Raw genomic sequence first — 16,468 nt, 5'->3', positions numbered from 1 at the left:
CCCAGAGCCAGGAGCACAGCGCTCAGCAAGGAATCCCTTGGGAGCAAATTACTGAATCAATCCTTTCCTTCCACAGATCTAGCAACTACAGCTGGTGGGCAGGAAGAGTTTCTTTACACAAACCCTGTGTAATTACTGTAAGTGGCATTTGCCCAGTAAACACTGCACAATTACTGTATAAATAAAAAGCTGTTCCATGACATTTTTATCTGTCAGCTCAGAATAGCAAGGAAAGCAACAAACAGCTGGGAGGCCGCCTGCTGGAGGACCACGGGCCTTGTGACTCTTTCTTTTAAGATGGGTAAAACCATGTTCTCTGGATGGAAGGCTGACAGCGACCTCCTACTCTTGAAAAACACCTGCAGCAGCACCACACAGAGGAAGGACAAGATAACCTGAACCACACAGCTTGCTACAAGCATTCACTGTTCCGTGCTAGCACAGCAAAGCAATTGCCTCTATAAGGGCAAAGATGGAATAAGCTGGGTGGGTCAATGACAACTGCTCCCAGAAAAAGACTTGACAGCACTTCTGAAAGACAGCAGGAGCATAAAGCTCGTCTAGTGGACTGCTTGGTCTCTGATTTCCAGGGAGGGTGTTCACACTGCTGAGTACAGCAAGCCCTGTGCAACACTACCCATGTGCACCACAGACTTGGAGCCACAAGGTGACTATTCCCACGCAGGGAAAGAAGCATGTGCTGGCCAGAGGAAATCCTTTCACAGACACTCTGCTCAGTCTTCACTGTGTCTAACAGGAGACAAAGGAGCCATACCTGAGATGTCGCAGTAGACAGTTTGTTGATAGACCCTGGCTTCTTGGGGTTTAAAGATCACATTGATTTCAACTGAAGAATTTGGCCAGACATCTCCCTCCTAAAACAGAAGCAGACAGCAAACCATTTATCTTCAAACACTACATTTCTTGTTTTCAACCACAGCTCTGCAGCCAATATTTAAAGCATCAGCAAAGAACAAGGAGCAAGCAATACTTGTCAACAAAATTTATAAGCAAGTTTGGAAGCAGCTGAAAAAAAAAACCAAAACAAAAAAAACACAAACAAAAAAGAACCCCAACAAACAAAACTTTCCGAGCCCCTTCCTTTTACCAGCACCCGCTAGAGGAATTTAGTTGAATTAGGGTGGTAACAAACCAACCAAACTGGCTCACACTCCAGAAAATTAAGCAGGATTTCTTCAGTGGTATCAGCCAGTCTAAGGAGATGGTACCTCTCTTCTCTTCTGCTGTACCTCTCTATCACCATGGTTATATGAATATTTTTACTCAGATCAGAAAAGATTTATCCATATGAATTTTTCCTTTCTTAGTTACAAAAGTGCAGCCTCTTGTACCCTTCACCTGTATATGCATGTGAGTATATCACGTACTCAGGTGAGCCAGGGCTCTCAGCATCGAGCAGAACAAGCCCTCCTGCCTGGGCATCAATGAACCGACTCCTTCCCACTGAGAGCTGCTTCTGCCCTGTGCCGTGAGCACTCAGCCAGCACCCAGGCTTCTCCAATTAACAGATGACCCGAGAAAGGAGTCGAGAATTGGATGCATCCTGCTTTTCTCCGCAAGGAGCATCCACTCCTGTTTCCCCAAACACAGGCTCAAACAACTAAGAGATGTGCTTACAGCTCCACACTTCTTTCAGCCAACAAGCTCTTTTCCTTATCCTGCCCTTGCTGAGGGATTTAAGTCTGGACCGTGCTACCAGTGTGTCTGCAATTACCTGCTGCTTCCTCAAGATTTTCTCCCTTCCCGACAGAGCCCCAACACTGGTGCTCAGTCCCACAGAGCCTTGCTCAGAAACATCCATGGTTTGTAAAGGCTCTCACTCGCTTCTTGTAATTAGTTTAAACAAAAGCACTGCTTGCATCCCCTCAGCCCCTGGCATTACACATGTCTCTTCATGCATTGTTGACAAACATATGCACCTCTGACAGCTGTAATACTACCAGGAATGAAAAAAAACCAGCTTATAGAAGGAGACAAAAAGAACAGAGTTATTTTTCTGTCAGCAAAGTGAGTCTTTGATTCTGCTCCCTGCTGGGTATCCTCAGTACTTTGTCCAGAAGGGTCTTGAACTGACAGGAGCCTCTGGCACTCCTACGGCATAAATATTAAATAACTCTAACACTTCCCATCGACTTAGTGCTTACAGCTCAAAGGACAGTCCCCACAAATATCAGAGAGCTGTGACACAGTGAGTTATTGGGCTGCAGCTGCAAATAATTCTCTAATGCACAATCTGCTAAGAGTCAACAAAATAGAGGGAAGAACAGGCAGGGCAAACCACCACCACCACAATAAGAAGAAAAGGGAAGTTACAAACAAAAGTCACTGGGGTTTCTCTCAAAAACATAGAGCAAACATTTGCCGGATTGAAAGTATTTTGTGTTTCTATCCAGCATGCAACTGGATGAAGCTGAAGCCTTATTATGAGAAAACACACTTGCTTGAGGAAGCAACTGGGAACATCAGCTTACAACTTGCAGTCAGTGTGCTAGACATCAGAGCCTTTGAGTACCACAGGGATACTGCATGGACTCATGAGCATCCACAGAGTTGTGTTGGACTTAACAGCAACAAAAACAGTCAGGGTGCTTCAAATAATGTAAGCTCTGCTACAGTGCCTGAGGCTTGCCTGAGCAACCCACTGAAAAAAACACTCTGATAGATTTCCCTGGACTAGCTAATTAGTCTAATAATTCACCACTGCTTATCACCCAGCTGTTTGCTATGTGTTTAACAGACTGAATTCAGTTGTCTCACCCTGGGCAGAGTGTCCCTGGGAAAGGGAGGAAGCACCAGGCAGCTGCCTGCCTTCACTTCAAACCTGCCAGCTGTAGCTGAATACACATCTCTGCTCACTGGCCTTCTGTACTGCTCCTCCTTAAAGGATGCTGCATGGGATGAGCTGCCCAGTGGTGCTCTTTAATCACCCAGCTGCCGTGGAGATCCATCTTGAGAGCTGCAGACAGCCCTCATTCGGCTCCTGTACAGCAAACACTGCCTTGCCAGCCTCGGCAGCACCATCAGCTACACAAACCATCACTGCCAACGTGCCAAGGAAGGACATAAATGAAATACTGAGAGCACTGAAGATGCTAGAGGTCATCATCTAGAGCGGCATAAAGCAGGGCAAGCGCATCTTGCGCCTTAAGAACAAAGCACAGGGGTGTAGCAGAAGGGAGACGAGTCAAGAAACAAGTGGGAATGAAGTGAGCCCCGTTGCAGAACAGCCACCCAGATCACTCAAGGAAAAGTCTCCTTTTGCTCTGTAAAGCCTCACGTGCCAGAGAGTAAACTGAGGAGAGGGTATTTGAATGGGACATTCCTGCATATCTCAGAAAGCATCCTTTCTTCCACTTACACCCAAACCCAAAGGTCTTTGGGCCTAATGCAGCAGTATCAGTCTTTCAGGTCAACTATTGTAAGTACCGTTTTGCTGCTCAGTTCTGCTGGATTGCAAGCTAATGGCACTCACTAGTCTATTTTATGAGCTGCATTCATATATATTGGCCCTGCGGACACTTTGGGCCAGCCTGGTTATTATTCAGAGGCTGACAGAGGCAATACATCTCCTGTTAATGGAAGCAAGTGGAACAGCTTCATTTTTGCTTATGAATGGCAAATAGGAAAGGAAGAAATTAAAAAGAACTGTTGGCCTGATGAATATGTATCTGCTAAAAACAGTGCGGTTTTCTAGCTGAATGAGTTTAGCTGACTTTGGGATTCAACTTGCTCCAAGACCAGCACATCTGCAACAGAAATAACTGACACTGCTCCAAAACAGTGGGGTAAGATCACAATAGCTGCAATGCTTCATGGAGGCAGTGACAGACTTGACAGGTTAGGGGAGCCAGGAAGGCAGCACAGAGCCAGAATTCAGGGACAAGAGTGGGAGATGGTTCAGAAACATCTGATGCTCACAACAGCTCTGTCCTGCTACAAGCTGCACCTGTCCTGTTCTGGTCATCGCATATGGAGCTGAGCTCTCGGAGAACTAGACTAGGATGGCAAACTTACCTCTTCCTTCACTAAGCGCTGGCAGCCAGATTGATGCTCCGCGTGCCTGAGCCCCTAATGTGACTTGCACAGCAATTATCCCAACTGCAGCAATGAATATATAGAGACATTTGTGACTACAGCAGCAAGGAGGTTATGAAACAAGTCTTCTTTCTGTTAAGCATTTCAGTCAATTCCACTTTCCTATTGTACAGCAAACAGGAACAGCAAGGCTTTCGCCTACCTGGAGCCCATTCCAGGCTACTGCGGTACTTCCAGTGCTCCTCTCAGGTCAGTGAAAACATTCCAGGAGCTCCTCAGCATCAGGGCAGCACTGTCAGCCCTAGTTTCTCCAAGGAGGTCCCAGCATGCAAAAAGAACGAAGGCTGAATCTTCAAAGCCTGAATGCTCCGGAGTGTTGAGGGGAGATGAGGGAGAGTCCTCACACTGCTACACCTTAGCTATCTCTTGGATTGTCCACAGGGAGGCTCAGCCTACAAAGCCTATATTCCTCTCGAACGTAGAGGATGAACAACCCAGGTCCTCCACCAACCCAGGATACTAGAGGTTTGTGTCAAAGACAGGCAATGAGGCCACCCCTCAAGAAAACCATGCCTGCCCTTCACCTTAGCAGGAAATACCTGGAAACCAGTTCATAACCGAAGGCAAGGCCCTGTCGGAGAGCTGGCTAGAAAGCTAGACACAACGCTACTGTTCCCCAGTAACAGGACTCCCCGTCTAAGGCTCCCTCTGCTTATGGACAAGTGGGCACAGAAGGCAGGAGAAGCAATATCAGGGTTTTGCAGTCTGATCTGGCTGCCTGCTGGTCTCCACATAGTATATGAGACATTGCTCATGACACAGAAAGCCCTCCTTGTCCTGCTCTCCTCCCATTCCTGTATCACCGTTGCTGTCAGAAGTGGAACCAGAGCTGGGTCAGTGCTGGCACAGCATTAATCTGACTCTGGAATTTGATCCTGGCCCCAGACAGCTGAAACTGAACATCAAAATGGTGAACTGCCACTGCACCAAAAATAAAAAACTACCTTCAGCAAGAACCTGGAAGACCACCACAAATGCATATCTTCTAACAGCACTAAATCCCTGCAGGGATTATTCAGAATGGCTGAGTTCCTAGTGGGATAATTTCCTCACCAGCACTGAGATCACAGTGACTGGTGCAACGTTGCTGGGATCTTTGTACACTCTACAATTAACCAAAGTAGGAGAGAGCCTTGTGGTTTGGGCAGGTATTATTTCTTGTTTTACAACTGCAACAGACAAGGGTACAGCACACAAACCCCCTTTGCTGGAGATGACGTCTTGCCATGCTCCAGGAAATCACTCAGTGATGCACCAAGATCCTGACAAGGGACATATCCCTGGTACCTCTGAGGTGCTGCTGGATCCCAAGGCACAGTCAGATGAGAATCCTCTAAAGCACCAGGGGAAACAAGCCTACAGATTAGCAATAAACCCCATCCTTTTACGTGCCTCAGCACAGCTCTCTGGAACAATCTGACTGCAGCATCGTTACTGGAGCCTTTCATTCGTATTCTCACTCCCAAGAAAACCCACACTAGTCGTTAATAGACTCAAGTTTCAAAGTTCTTGGTATGAAATCACTGTTCTGCAAGATTTGATGCTATCTGGTTGGACACCTTTGCCAGTACGCCCATAGACAGCTTCCCTGTACTGTCAGTGAAGCTGTAAGCCAGACCATTTGATTCCAAAGGTGGAAAGCAAGAAGAAAGAATCAGTTACTCTTTGTTCTACTATTTCATGGCTAGAACAAATTCTTTAAAGACAACTATTCTGGGAAACTTTTGTCATTTCTCCCTTCATTACTGCTCTATGTCAGACTATAAAATGAGAAAATATTGTCCGTTATTTCCCCTGGGAAATTAAAATAGGCTGTTGAAGAGGCTCCTCACATTCCTGCTACCCCACAGGGAAAAAAGAACTGCTGGTTAAAAGGATATGCTCCATTACCCACCCTTGCAGGCCACTGAGACACCTCAGGAGACTGTGGTCTGCTTGGGCTAGCATGTTCTCCATAGATGACAGTTGAGTCAGAGCATGGAAAGCTACAGTGGATGCTAACCAGGGCAGAAATAAAGCTATGCAGTGCTGTGAACGTGATATTGCGACACTTTCTGGTTTACTGTCAGCCTCAGATAGGCTGCAGCTGGCAGGTGGCTTAAAATACAGACAGTAGATGTGTGAGGATACAGCATAGAAACTCCAGCTGTGGTACCCTGGCTTTGCTACAGCGTAAAAGCGACGTGATACAGGAGGGAATGGCACACCACGACTCACAGCTACACATGATCTCTATGCAAAAGCCCAACTGTAAATACTACTTTCTCCTCCCAGGGCCCCTAAACAATGAGAGTCTGCTAGATATCCACCAGCCTGAATAAGAAAAAGGTGGTCTTGAAGAGCTGAGCACCACCAACTGGTGGCCAAATCGCTTACTTTATTTTGTGGAGTGGGAAGGTGATGCACCGAAAGGAAATCACTGCTCAAAGCGGACAAGAAACCAAAGACAGATCTGGCAACAGTAGTACTGAAATGACACCCAAAGTGCATCCAGCTAGTTCAGGGCACTTAAGAGAAAGGCAGTGCCAAAGCTAACATCTGCCTCTTTCCATAAATAACTGAACCCACAGCAAGCTGCTGGATGGACCATTGCTCCCACTGGAGGTGGTGTCTTCTGCCAAAAACTGACATGCTCTGCAATAACCTCTCATTTGAATGGGCTCCTCAGCTGAAGTGAAGATTTGCAAGAACAAACAATGCTGTTACCTCCTGAGCCAACCTCTGGATCAACAACAATGGAAGCTTCATAGCCTGGACATCCTGAAGACCACCTCCATCTGCTCAGAGTTAACCTGTGACACTGAGGAGTTGCTACCAGGCAATGACAGGACAGTGATGACTTGTCAAGGTCAGTGCAATGGTAACCAATCCTTATCCTCCCTGTCCTCTGGTTTCCATTTCCAAGGAGTCAGCTCCCACGTGTCAGCAATGTGACTTACAGCTAAGCTGTGGTGGGGAGGATGCAGCAAAAACCAAGGACTCTGTCCTTTGGTAGCCACCTGGGCTTGTGACATGGCTGCTCCTGCTGACGTATCACGTGTATTTGCAAGAATAAATAAAATCAAATTTGAGATGCACTCAGGAAGTCAGAGTTGCATAACAGCTTGTTTCCCACAGGCTTGGACGGCTGCTCAGAATGTTCATGGTTGCATGGTAATTCCAAAAATCACTGCCTCCTCTCTTTTTATTATAATTTTCATCAGCAAGTTAACCCTATACAGACTGAAGTGGCCTGCTGCAGCTTCTACAGACAGCAACACCTGACCAGACTGGCAGCTAACAGTACAATTACCCAGAAAAACATCAACACAAACCCTGCAAGTCACCCTGCCCAGAAAGCTTTTCCAGAACTGCTATCCCTCCCCTCCATCAGCTTCCTAACCTCTGGAAGCAGTTACTTCTCCCAGTCAATTGTTGCAACGCTTTGAGTATTTCTACAGGGCGCTCCCAGATATCGAGGGGAATCAGTGGGAATAGGAGAGCAGCCACTCTTGGCCAGAATACCCTGTGGAGGCAGCACAGTCCCAGTTTCGGGGGGGCTCTCCAGCATGTTTGCATGGCAGTGCAAGAAGGGTGTCTGTCCAAGTCAAATGTCACAGGGCCACCACCAGAGAGAAGAGTGAGGAAGCCAGTGGCTGTGGGTTCTCAGAGTCTGCATTTAATACAGAGAAAAAAGTACTTATTTTATGCAAATACACCCATATGCCGGGGGGGAAACAGACTTGAACAAAAACTCTGAATGTGAAACCAATTGTTCCATAAATAATGGAATCAAGACATTGATAATTCTGGACAAGATAGAAGGGAAGAGACTTACGTAGCAGCCAACTTATATTCACTTCTAGAGCAAACAGCGTAACATTAGCCATTTATAAGCAATTTCCACTCAAGACTTGAGGACAGGATACACTGTCTGTGCATCTCCTACACATGGAGCACCAGGACTCACTACTGTGGGTAGCCAGACTTTGGGACCCCCACTTAATGCACTCCAGGAGCTCAAGAGCAGGTTAAGCTACTTGTGGAGACATAGTTTGCTGTAACAAAGCAGAAGCCCTGGGACACACTCTAAAACAAGCTCTGACACACCACTGCATGCTCTTAATGCTCAGTTGATCAGTTCCCATGCTCTACAATGTTCCTACCATTCTGGCACAATCTTGTGGTCACACGATGCTGCTACAGTATGGTATGAAACTGCCATTGTGCTGATATTGGTGCCTCTCAGCCTTGTAGGGGCTGTAGGAATAACCAAGAAGAGAAAGCGATCTGCTTCCTTAGAGAAGAAAAAAGTATTTTAAAGAAAGAAGAGATCGGGATTAATCTCGGTCTACTCCAAGAAAAGAAGGGATTTTGCACTGGTCAAACAGCAGGCATTCTTCATCTCACACCACGCAAATAACTCAGAATGAGGGCTCTGGTTGATTGGAGCACAGGGGATTTGGCTTGCATAAAGAGAAGAGCAAAACATTTTCTGTACCTGTGTGCAACACAACTCAAAGTCCATTTAAACCTGGCAGCCTTGTGTCCAGGCTCGCACACAACACAGAAAGGGATGCAGACATGGTGTAAGTCCGGGTTATATGAAGGGATTGGTATTTCTGTGACTAAACTTGGCTTGAATTTGGTCTCCTTTCCACAGAGGAGCATTTCATTCCGCAGGTCAATATGTGAACTGACAGTGCCTTTCTTAATCCCCATACACTTTGCATAAGGTGTGCCCTTACAAATAATAATCAATACCTCCTAAGAGTCTAACAACACTTAAGTGCCCTTAATTTACAGCCCTTGCAGCAAAGCTCAGCTTCAGGCAGGCTCTTGCTGCCTGTCAGAAGCCCACAGTTCAGAAATGCTTTTTGCAACAAGCTCTCCCAGCCTCACTAGATAAACCTGATGTCGTTTTTGCTTGGCACATCAAACCAGCTGACATGTGGATGTGCCCAAGTGACCTCATTCAGGGAGGAGAGGAGGAGGAGAAGGAAGAGAGGTTCTCGGCTACCACTTACCACAGGGTCAATGGTGAAAATATCATCGGAGAAAAGCATGGAGTCTCCTTGCACTTTTGCCCTCTGGTTCTGGTAGGTGCAAGAGTGAAGAGAAAGGTGTTCTTTGAGAGTAGGGTCCACCATGCACTCCTTGAGATAATAATTTCTCTCATCCTCTTCCTGCCTCTGCAGCCTGTGACACAGCCTGCAGCCACACAGGGAGACAAACCAAGCAGATAATTTAATAAGCAACATATTTGCAGACACTGTCGTGTAAGCGCAGGGGCAGGAACACACTCAAGGAGGAACAGCAGCAGCTCAGCAAGGAGCTGACCCCGAGCCACGGGATCCCAAAGGGATCTGACTACCATTTGCTGTCCATTGGTATGGCAGGTAGCTTTATTCTACACTTACAAGCTAAGAAGAGGTTTTTTGAAAGCCAGTAGCCCTGTAAGAGCACAACCTGGCTCAAAGCCACTTCCACAACTGATGGAGAATCCACTAACAACCTCAACTGGCTTTTCCTACCAGAGAGCTGCTTGTGGGAGGCTCTCTGTTACCTACGTTGCCTTCCACCAGAGGATCCCAGAGCAGCTGAAAAGCAACCAAACTAATTCAGGCATCACATCACCGTGGTGAAGGTGAAATTAATGGAGTTACATGTATAAGAAGAGAAGCCCTGAGAAAGAAAGGGGCTTTGCCCAGCATCACCCAAGAAAGAAGTTAGTATTGGCACCCTCTGAATCCAAACCCATAAATCTAGCCTTGACCCACCTTTGCTTTCTCCTCTTTCACCTTCTCTGCAGCACTTTAACACAGTTAATCTCACCCTTACTTGCAGTTGTAGCTGAAACCATTCTAGTGTTTAAAGATCAGAACCAGGAGATGAGAAGGGAGAACTGCTACAGAGCAGTTGCCTCCTAGCTGGCATATTGCTGTCCTCCCTTCACGCTTCAGTCCCTGGCCGTGAAGAACCAGTAGGTGACAACTCTGGGGAATGAGTGGAAGGCTCCATATGCAGCAAATCAAGGCACCACAGTATGAACAGAAGAGCAATCATCACCCAGCTAAATTCAAATACAGTTAGAAAGGAAATACAGTTATGGACATTATGAGCTGCACACAACAGAGCCGCGGGCAAATGCTGTCACCAGCACCAAAAAAACATGCTTCAGCTAGCTCCCCGCAGAGTGCAGTGGGAGATGTTTCTTCATGGCTGACCTACAATGCTGTGCGTCAGGAGGGCTTCGAGCCACTGCGATGAGCAGAGGGAGACAGAGCAAATCCCTGGATAGACCTTCTAACGATCCAGGTCGTTTGGGTTCACATCCCAGCACAGGGTCCTGCGCTGCCTCTGTCCACAAAGAAGTCCCCCTTGCTCCAAGACCTCAAAAGCTTCTCAGAGTAGGACAGTGGCCTGCTATGGAAGCTATGACCATCCCTAATATTTTAAATAAGGAGAAACAAAATGTCCTGGTCAGTGTCTAGGACACAAACAGGCACAATACGATCAAATGAAATCAGAAAAAAATCAGGCCAAAATCTACTGTGGGGCACCTGGTTTCTCCTGGCGAGAAAGAGAATCACTCAGGGTCCAGTCTGAGACAGGCAGGTGGGAATGGATGGGAAAGGAATGGTCCAGAGAAATACCAAGAGAAGGTCATGAGATTTTCTTTTAACACATTGAGCTTGCACAGAAGTCACGCACTGTGTAATTAAAAACAGAGAACAGTGGAAAACTAGTTTTGGCCTTCTAGGCATTTCTGACCTAATTACGTTGAACTTTATTTGCTCAGAAGCCCTTAAAAAGTGCATCAGTTTAGGGCAGTTTCCTAATCACTCATGAGTTCAGACTAACTCCTATATACCTACAACCAGGCAAGTCTGAGAAGTCACGCAAGGATTCCCTGAATCACCCAGGCTTTTATGTGCAATTTCCAGTTCATCCAGAGTGTTTCTCTACTGCCCAAAATGGGAGTCACAAAGCTTCACCGAAGACACCCTTTGAAGAACCCACTCCATCTCTCACCATGAAGACACAGGCTGTTGAAGCCCAAATGCCTTTCCAAGTCCTGTGCTACTTTCCCTAAAGATCCTTCCACCTCCCAACTCTCCCCAGCTTCTAAGGGAGGGCAAAAATACCTTATTCTGCTGGAAACCAGGACAGTACAAGGCAAATCAACGCTCTGCAGCAGGATGACCTCAGCTTTCTGGGCCAAAGCACTCTACCCTGCACACTGCTGGGGAAAAAAAAGCCTTCCACCTTATCAAAACTGAAGTAGAAGCAACTGCAGTGACGATCACATATGTTTGTTACCTGCAGCCACAGTAAGTCTCAGGTAACGAATACTGACATTTCCCTCAGCTCCCTCTGTAGGCCAAGCACCTCTGCACCCCAGTGGTCTGTGCTCCCACAATGCACAAATTTGCTATCCAGTCATTGCAATCAAACTTCCCTCCCCAAAACATCATCCTCAGCTGGAGTATGACAACTAGAATGGGAAATGCTGAGCTCCGTTACTCTGACACCCAGTGACACATCCCCTGGCACTGCAGATGGTTTACTCATCCTAAACCATTCAAAAGCATCAACACCCCTCTGAGGCCATACATTAGTTTTACCCCTGAGCAGTGTATCATACCGAAATACATCTCTCAAACAAACCTCAGCTTCTGCTCATCCTCCTCTTCCTGAGTAAGTAAAGCCTTCCACTGAAAATGAGCTGTGATTCCACTCCGATTGTGGATGACCGCAGAGCTGTGGTTTGCCAGAGTAAGGTAAGTCTTCTCAACTATCACGGAGCTTCTCTCTAGCCCAATGTTAGCATCTACAGCTGCTCCATAAAGATTTGTGTGAATATCTTCACCTGCAACAAAGCACAAAAGTGTTTTTGCTCACCTCACTTGGTGATGAAAATACAACAGAGCAAACTGCCAGTAGCAGAACAAATTATTACAGCTCTTCACAATACTAGCAGTTCCACAGATCAGTGTATTTATCACATCCAGATAGCTGCGTGTGTATAGCACCCTTAAGCACCTTATTTCTGGGTGTGTTTCTAGAGGTTTATCCCCAAGGTGACACTACTGACAGTAAGATCTTTCAGATGTTCCCAGATGGCCTTTGAGTTGCCATCCCACTCGGGTGACTCTGGATCAAAAGCATTCAGGTGGCTGGAGTCCCACCTCAGTCATGGCTTGCCCAGCGTCTCCTGCAGATCTACCACCAATGTTGTGCCTCTCCTGACCCCTTGTCATTGATTAGGAACTACTATAAAATGCACACCATGAAAGCTATTATCACCTCATTGTCTAAACCCATGGCCATATGGGTCCTGAAATCTTGGTTATGGTTCCGATCTTAAAAAAAACAAGCTGAAGTCTTTGAAATTAAATAGAGAAGAGCAGAAAGTACAGTTAAAAGTACAGAGAAGAGTCTGTGCAAAGACTGAATAGGATTCCTCAGCCTAGAAATCATATGAGAGACAAATGAGAGAGGTTTGAAAAAGCAGGAAGGGTCTGGGAAATTTGAACAAGGCAAAATTTGTCACAGTTTGTCATAAAACAGGAACCCAAGGGCCTGAAATAACATTACTCAGAAATTACACAAAAGCAGTAGTACTCCTCCAGAGAATAGTCCTTCCTTTGGAACATATTGCCGTAGGAGGCTGTAGAGACTAAAAGCTATAAATCCAGAGAGCAACTGGACAAATACTTGGAAGATAAATCCATCAGGAGCTATTAAACAAGCACGAGAATAAAGCTTCCAGCACAGAAAACTGCTAACTCCAGAGTCCATGGGGGAGAAAAAGCACATGCACTGCCTTTTTCCACATGGTCTACTGAGCATCCCTGTGGCTGCTCTCCTGGAGAGGAGCTGGGGACACAGCTACGCTTACACCCCTGGCCATAAGCTTTGAAGGCTCTTTCAAAGGCTGGAGGGTTTGCCAGAGCACCTTCAACCGCACAGAGAAGTTTCTGACATCACGCTGAATAGAAAAACCCACAAACTGCTTGGTAGAGCAGAGTGAGCACAGATGCCAGCGAGCCAGGAGGAAGCCACAAATCCGTCTGCCAGGCAGATGAACTGACAGCGAGCAGAGTTGTCAGGGTTGGCCAAGGGCAGCTGCAGACTTCACATCTTGGGTGCCAAATTAAATGTGACATTTCATTTAAGACTCTTGGTAGTTTAATATGTAAGCTTAAAAAAAAGCCCATCTCTGTACTCTAACAATGATGTAGCACCAGGTATTTCACTCGACAGGGTGATGTCCATGGTGTGGTGTCTGGGGTGCTTTGCTGCCATGGAAGCCCATTTCCTGAATTTGAACCTCTCTGCCCCATCATTATTTACACAACGTGATCTTATTAAAGGCTGTCAACTCTCCCATCCTTACAAACTTCTGATACATTTCCTACAGATGGCAGGACACTGTGCTCTCTGCAACCTAAATGAAGGAATGCTGGCACTTGGAATTAAAAGCTAGACTTCTTATACAGCAGCATGGCAGATGCTTTGGGTTGTGTACTCCTGATCAATGCTCTTGGAAGCAGCAGAAACACCATTGTTTTATTCCAGCATCCATCTGCATGACTATGGATGCAGGTTTCTTAGCAAATCACAACTTTTTCCTATCTTGAAGCAAGAAATCAATATTGGGTCATCCTTCTTGAGGCCTATTCTGCAGGGGAAAAAATTGCAAAGGGAATTTACAGAAGAGCTATAACATCTTTCTAAATTCTTCTAATGCTGTGTGATCATCCTGGCACAAGGAGGCATAGTTTTCAGAGCAGTGCAAATTGTTCTTAAGTAAAAAGACAAATTCTGCTTCACCTGAAAGTACAACTCCATGAATAGAAAAGCATATGCTTGAGCAAGATCTCAAAACAAATTTTGGCTGTTATGAAGAACACTTTCCTAGTATTCAATAGCTTGTACCTTCCTTCATTGATTACTGCTCTAAATAATAGGAAGCTGGTGGCCAGTTGGATTAGACTCAATAGATATAAAACAGTACCCTGTTCCGTTTTGTCTGCACTGAAAGGTATTCCTTCTTTATCCCTGCTGCTCCCCCTTTGCTGAATTTGGATTTTAAATCCTTTTAGGAGGGCAAAACAGTCAAATCTTGACTATTTCAGCAGCATGGAAAGCAAGTTGAATTTCACTGGCCCAGTCTGACAGAGAAATTATGCCTTGCTCTCGCCTCTTCTCTAAGTGCAGATGAAGAGAAAGGTCCTGCTGCTTTCTCACTGAGAATACAGCCAAGCAGCAAGAGCAGAGCTCTTCAATCAGAAGGGGGTTATTGTACCTCCACATTGATCTGCAATAAGCAATTCTTTAGCCCCAGCTACTACCATACCCAATTGCCCCATCACAGCTGGGATACTCATGTTTTTCACACAGCAGGCAAAGGACTGTTATTACCCCTACACAACCAAAGAATAAGCCACTCCACCAGGCTAAGTGATCTCCGGAAAGCTAGAGAAGCCACCTACAGCTGCACCCAGCCCTCCCCACCGTATGCTTTTTGCTGCACCTCCCACAGAGCTACCATTAGATCAGAACCAGAAGCATCACTCTGAGCTGTTTGGCTCTCAGGGAAGTTAACAGCATCATCTAAACGGTGCCCTGGTCTCCAACAGCCTGAAAAAGGCCACCTGTCAATGCCAATGCTTGTACTTCCAGTGCTACAGAAAAACACAGAGCCACAACAACCATGTTTAAGTGTTTCTCCAAGGTGGAGAACAGAATTACAACAATTCTGTTGTAATTGTTGCTGTTTAGGGCCCAGAATCCCCAGCACAGCCCATTCCTCAGCAAAGCACTCACGGAGCCCACGCAGCACAGGGCAGGAGTAGAGTCTCTACCCCAAAAGCATTGCAACCATAAGACAACAGATGGGGAGGAAGAGGGAGCTAGAAAGCACCAACCAGACACTGGTGGTCAACGGGACAGGTTGCAGGCTCTTCAGAGAGCTCTTGCACATCAAAAGGCAGCTCATTTTCCATCAGGCCCCCTGTGTGTTCCACTACCTCCTCTGCATCCTGCCTAGAAAGAACAATTTGCCTTGTTACAGGATGAAATACTCTGGCACAGAAGTACCTGGGAGCCAGTGTGAAGGAGCCTCACAATGTATTGAGAAGGACAATGAAAGAGTCACATGATGACAGGCAGCACTGCTGTGTGTCCAGGATGCTGCAGGCTATTTTTAATCATTATTGCTACTACAGCAATGATACACTTGGGTACCGGACTGGCTGAAACAATTCTTTTGGCCCCTGGGGAAAACAGTGCAGGAACTTCCATTCCGATGGCCTGGCAAAGTCATGCCCAATATAGCACTTCATAAATCAATCAGCCTTCAAGCTGCTCTTCTGATTCTCAGTAGATGCTGATTGATCCACAAGGAAAGGCAGCTAATGAATGGTCAGTTCTGCCCTGGAATGCATCCTGAGTTAATGACACTTAAGAACATACTGGTGAGTTCCAGTGGTGACAGAGCAGACAAGCTGTGGTTGACTCTGATCTGCAATAAGAGATAAAAGCCACTTCCTTCTAGAAATCTTGCGTGCTAAAAATGGGACATGTGGAGTCACGTGGAAGCCTGTCTCTGTGCGTACCTGGGGATGATCAAAACAACTAAAAGGAGATTTTTAACTTCCAAATGACCCTCCTAGTACAGACGCCCCAGTCTGTGCTCATGCAGTCAACTCCATGGGTTGCTTCAGCAGGGTTTTTGCAGGAGGAGTATTATATTGTTGTGGAGCTGTAAAGCTGTGCAAAAAAAAAAACACCCAAAACCTTAAGCAAATGAAGCACTAACTTAATTGCCCTTCATCTACCCTCAAAGTGATGGACCATCGGTCTTGCAATACAAGGCCCTGGCGAGGGGGCACAGGCTGTACTGTCTGCAAGAAGCAGAACAACCTTATCCAAAGCAGAATAAAAAAATTATTATCACAGGCAGCTCTAGAAAAGGGAACCAAGACAGGAAATGGTTGCTACCTATTAGCTGTTTTGACACAAACGAATGCTTTGGAGACTAATTAGATGCACCCAATCTAACTGATTTGCACTATAAAAGCATATAACCAATCAGTTGTATAAAGTCCTAGTTAACAACCCTCCATCTGTTGCAACACCGCTACTGTTCAAGTCCAGAGACAACATACAACTGCACGGACTCCTATTTACAACTTTTTTGTCTACAATATGTGCCTGCCTCTCCACTCATTCTGAAGCAGAAATACAAGAACATAAAAGTCAGAAACCAGCCACGCTGCTGGGAATTTTCACAAGCAAATGAAGAACATCACAACCTGCACTCACCACCTGTAACAAGCAAAAAGAATGATTGTTTTGTTAA

The 16,468-nt window shown here is 46.0% G+C and overlaps 1 protein-coding gene across 1 annotated transcript in view; it reads right to left on the bottom strand.

Moving 5' to 3' along the window:
* The window catches only part of HYDIN (HYDIN axonemal central pair apparatus protein), a 123,993-nt gene that overhangs the window by 80,834 nt on the left and 26,691 nt on the right, over nucleotides 1-16,468 (bottom strand). Inside the window, exons 7-9 of the mRNA XM_069868809.1 lie at nucleotides 11,767-11,968; nucleotides 9,123-9,306; nucleotides 776-875 (exon numbers count right to left, since the gene is read on the bottom strand). Of these exons, the coding sequence (XP_069724910.1) occupies nucleotides 776-875; nucleotides 9,123-9,306; nucleotides 11,767-11,968 (486 nt within the window). The remainder of the gene's footprint in view (nucleotides 1-775; nucleotides 876-9,122; nucleotides 9,307-11,766; nucleotides 11,969-16,468) is intronic.

Source organism: Phaenicophaeus curvirostris, chromosome 14, assembly GCF_032191515.1.
Source record: "Phaenicophaeus curvirostris isolate KB17595 chromosome 14, BPBGC_Pcur_1.0, whole genome shotgun sequence".
NCBI classification, from domain to species: Eukaryota; Metazoa; Chordata; class Aves; order Cuculiformes; family Cuculidae; genus Phaenicophaeus; species Phaenicophaeus curvirostris.
This window is presented reverse-complemented; position numbering and strand designations above follow the sequence as displayed.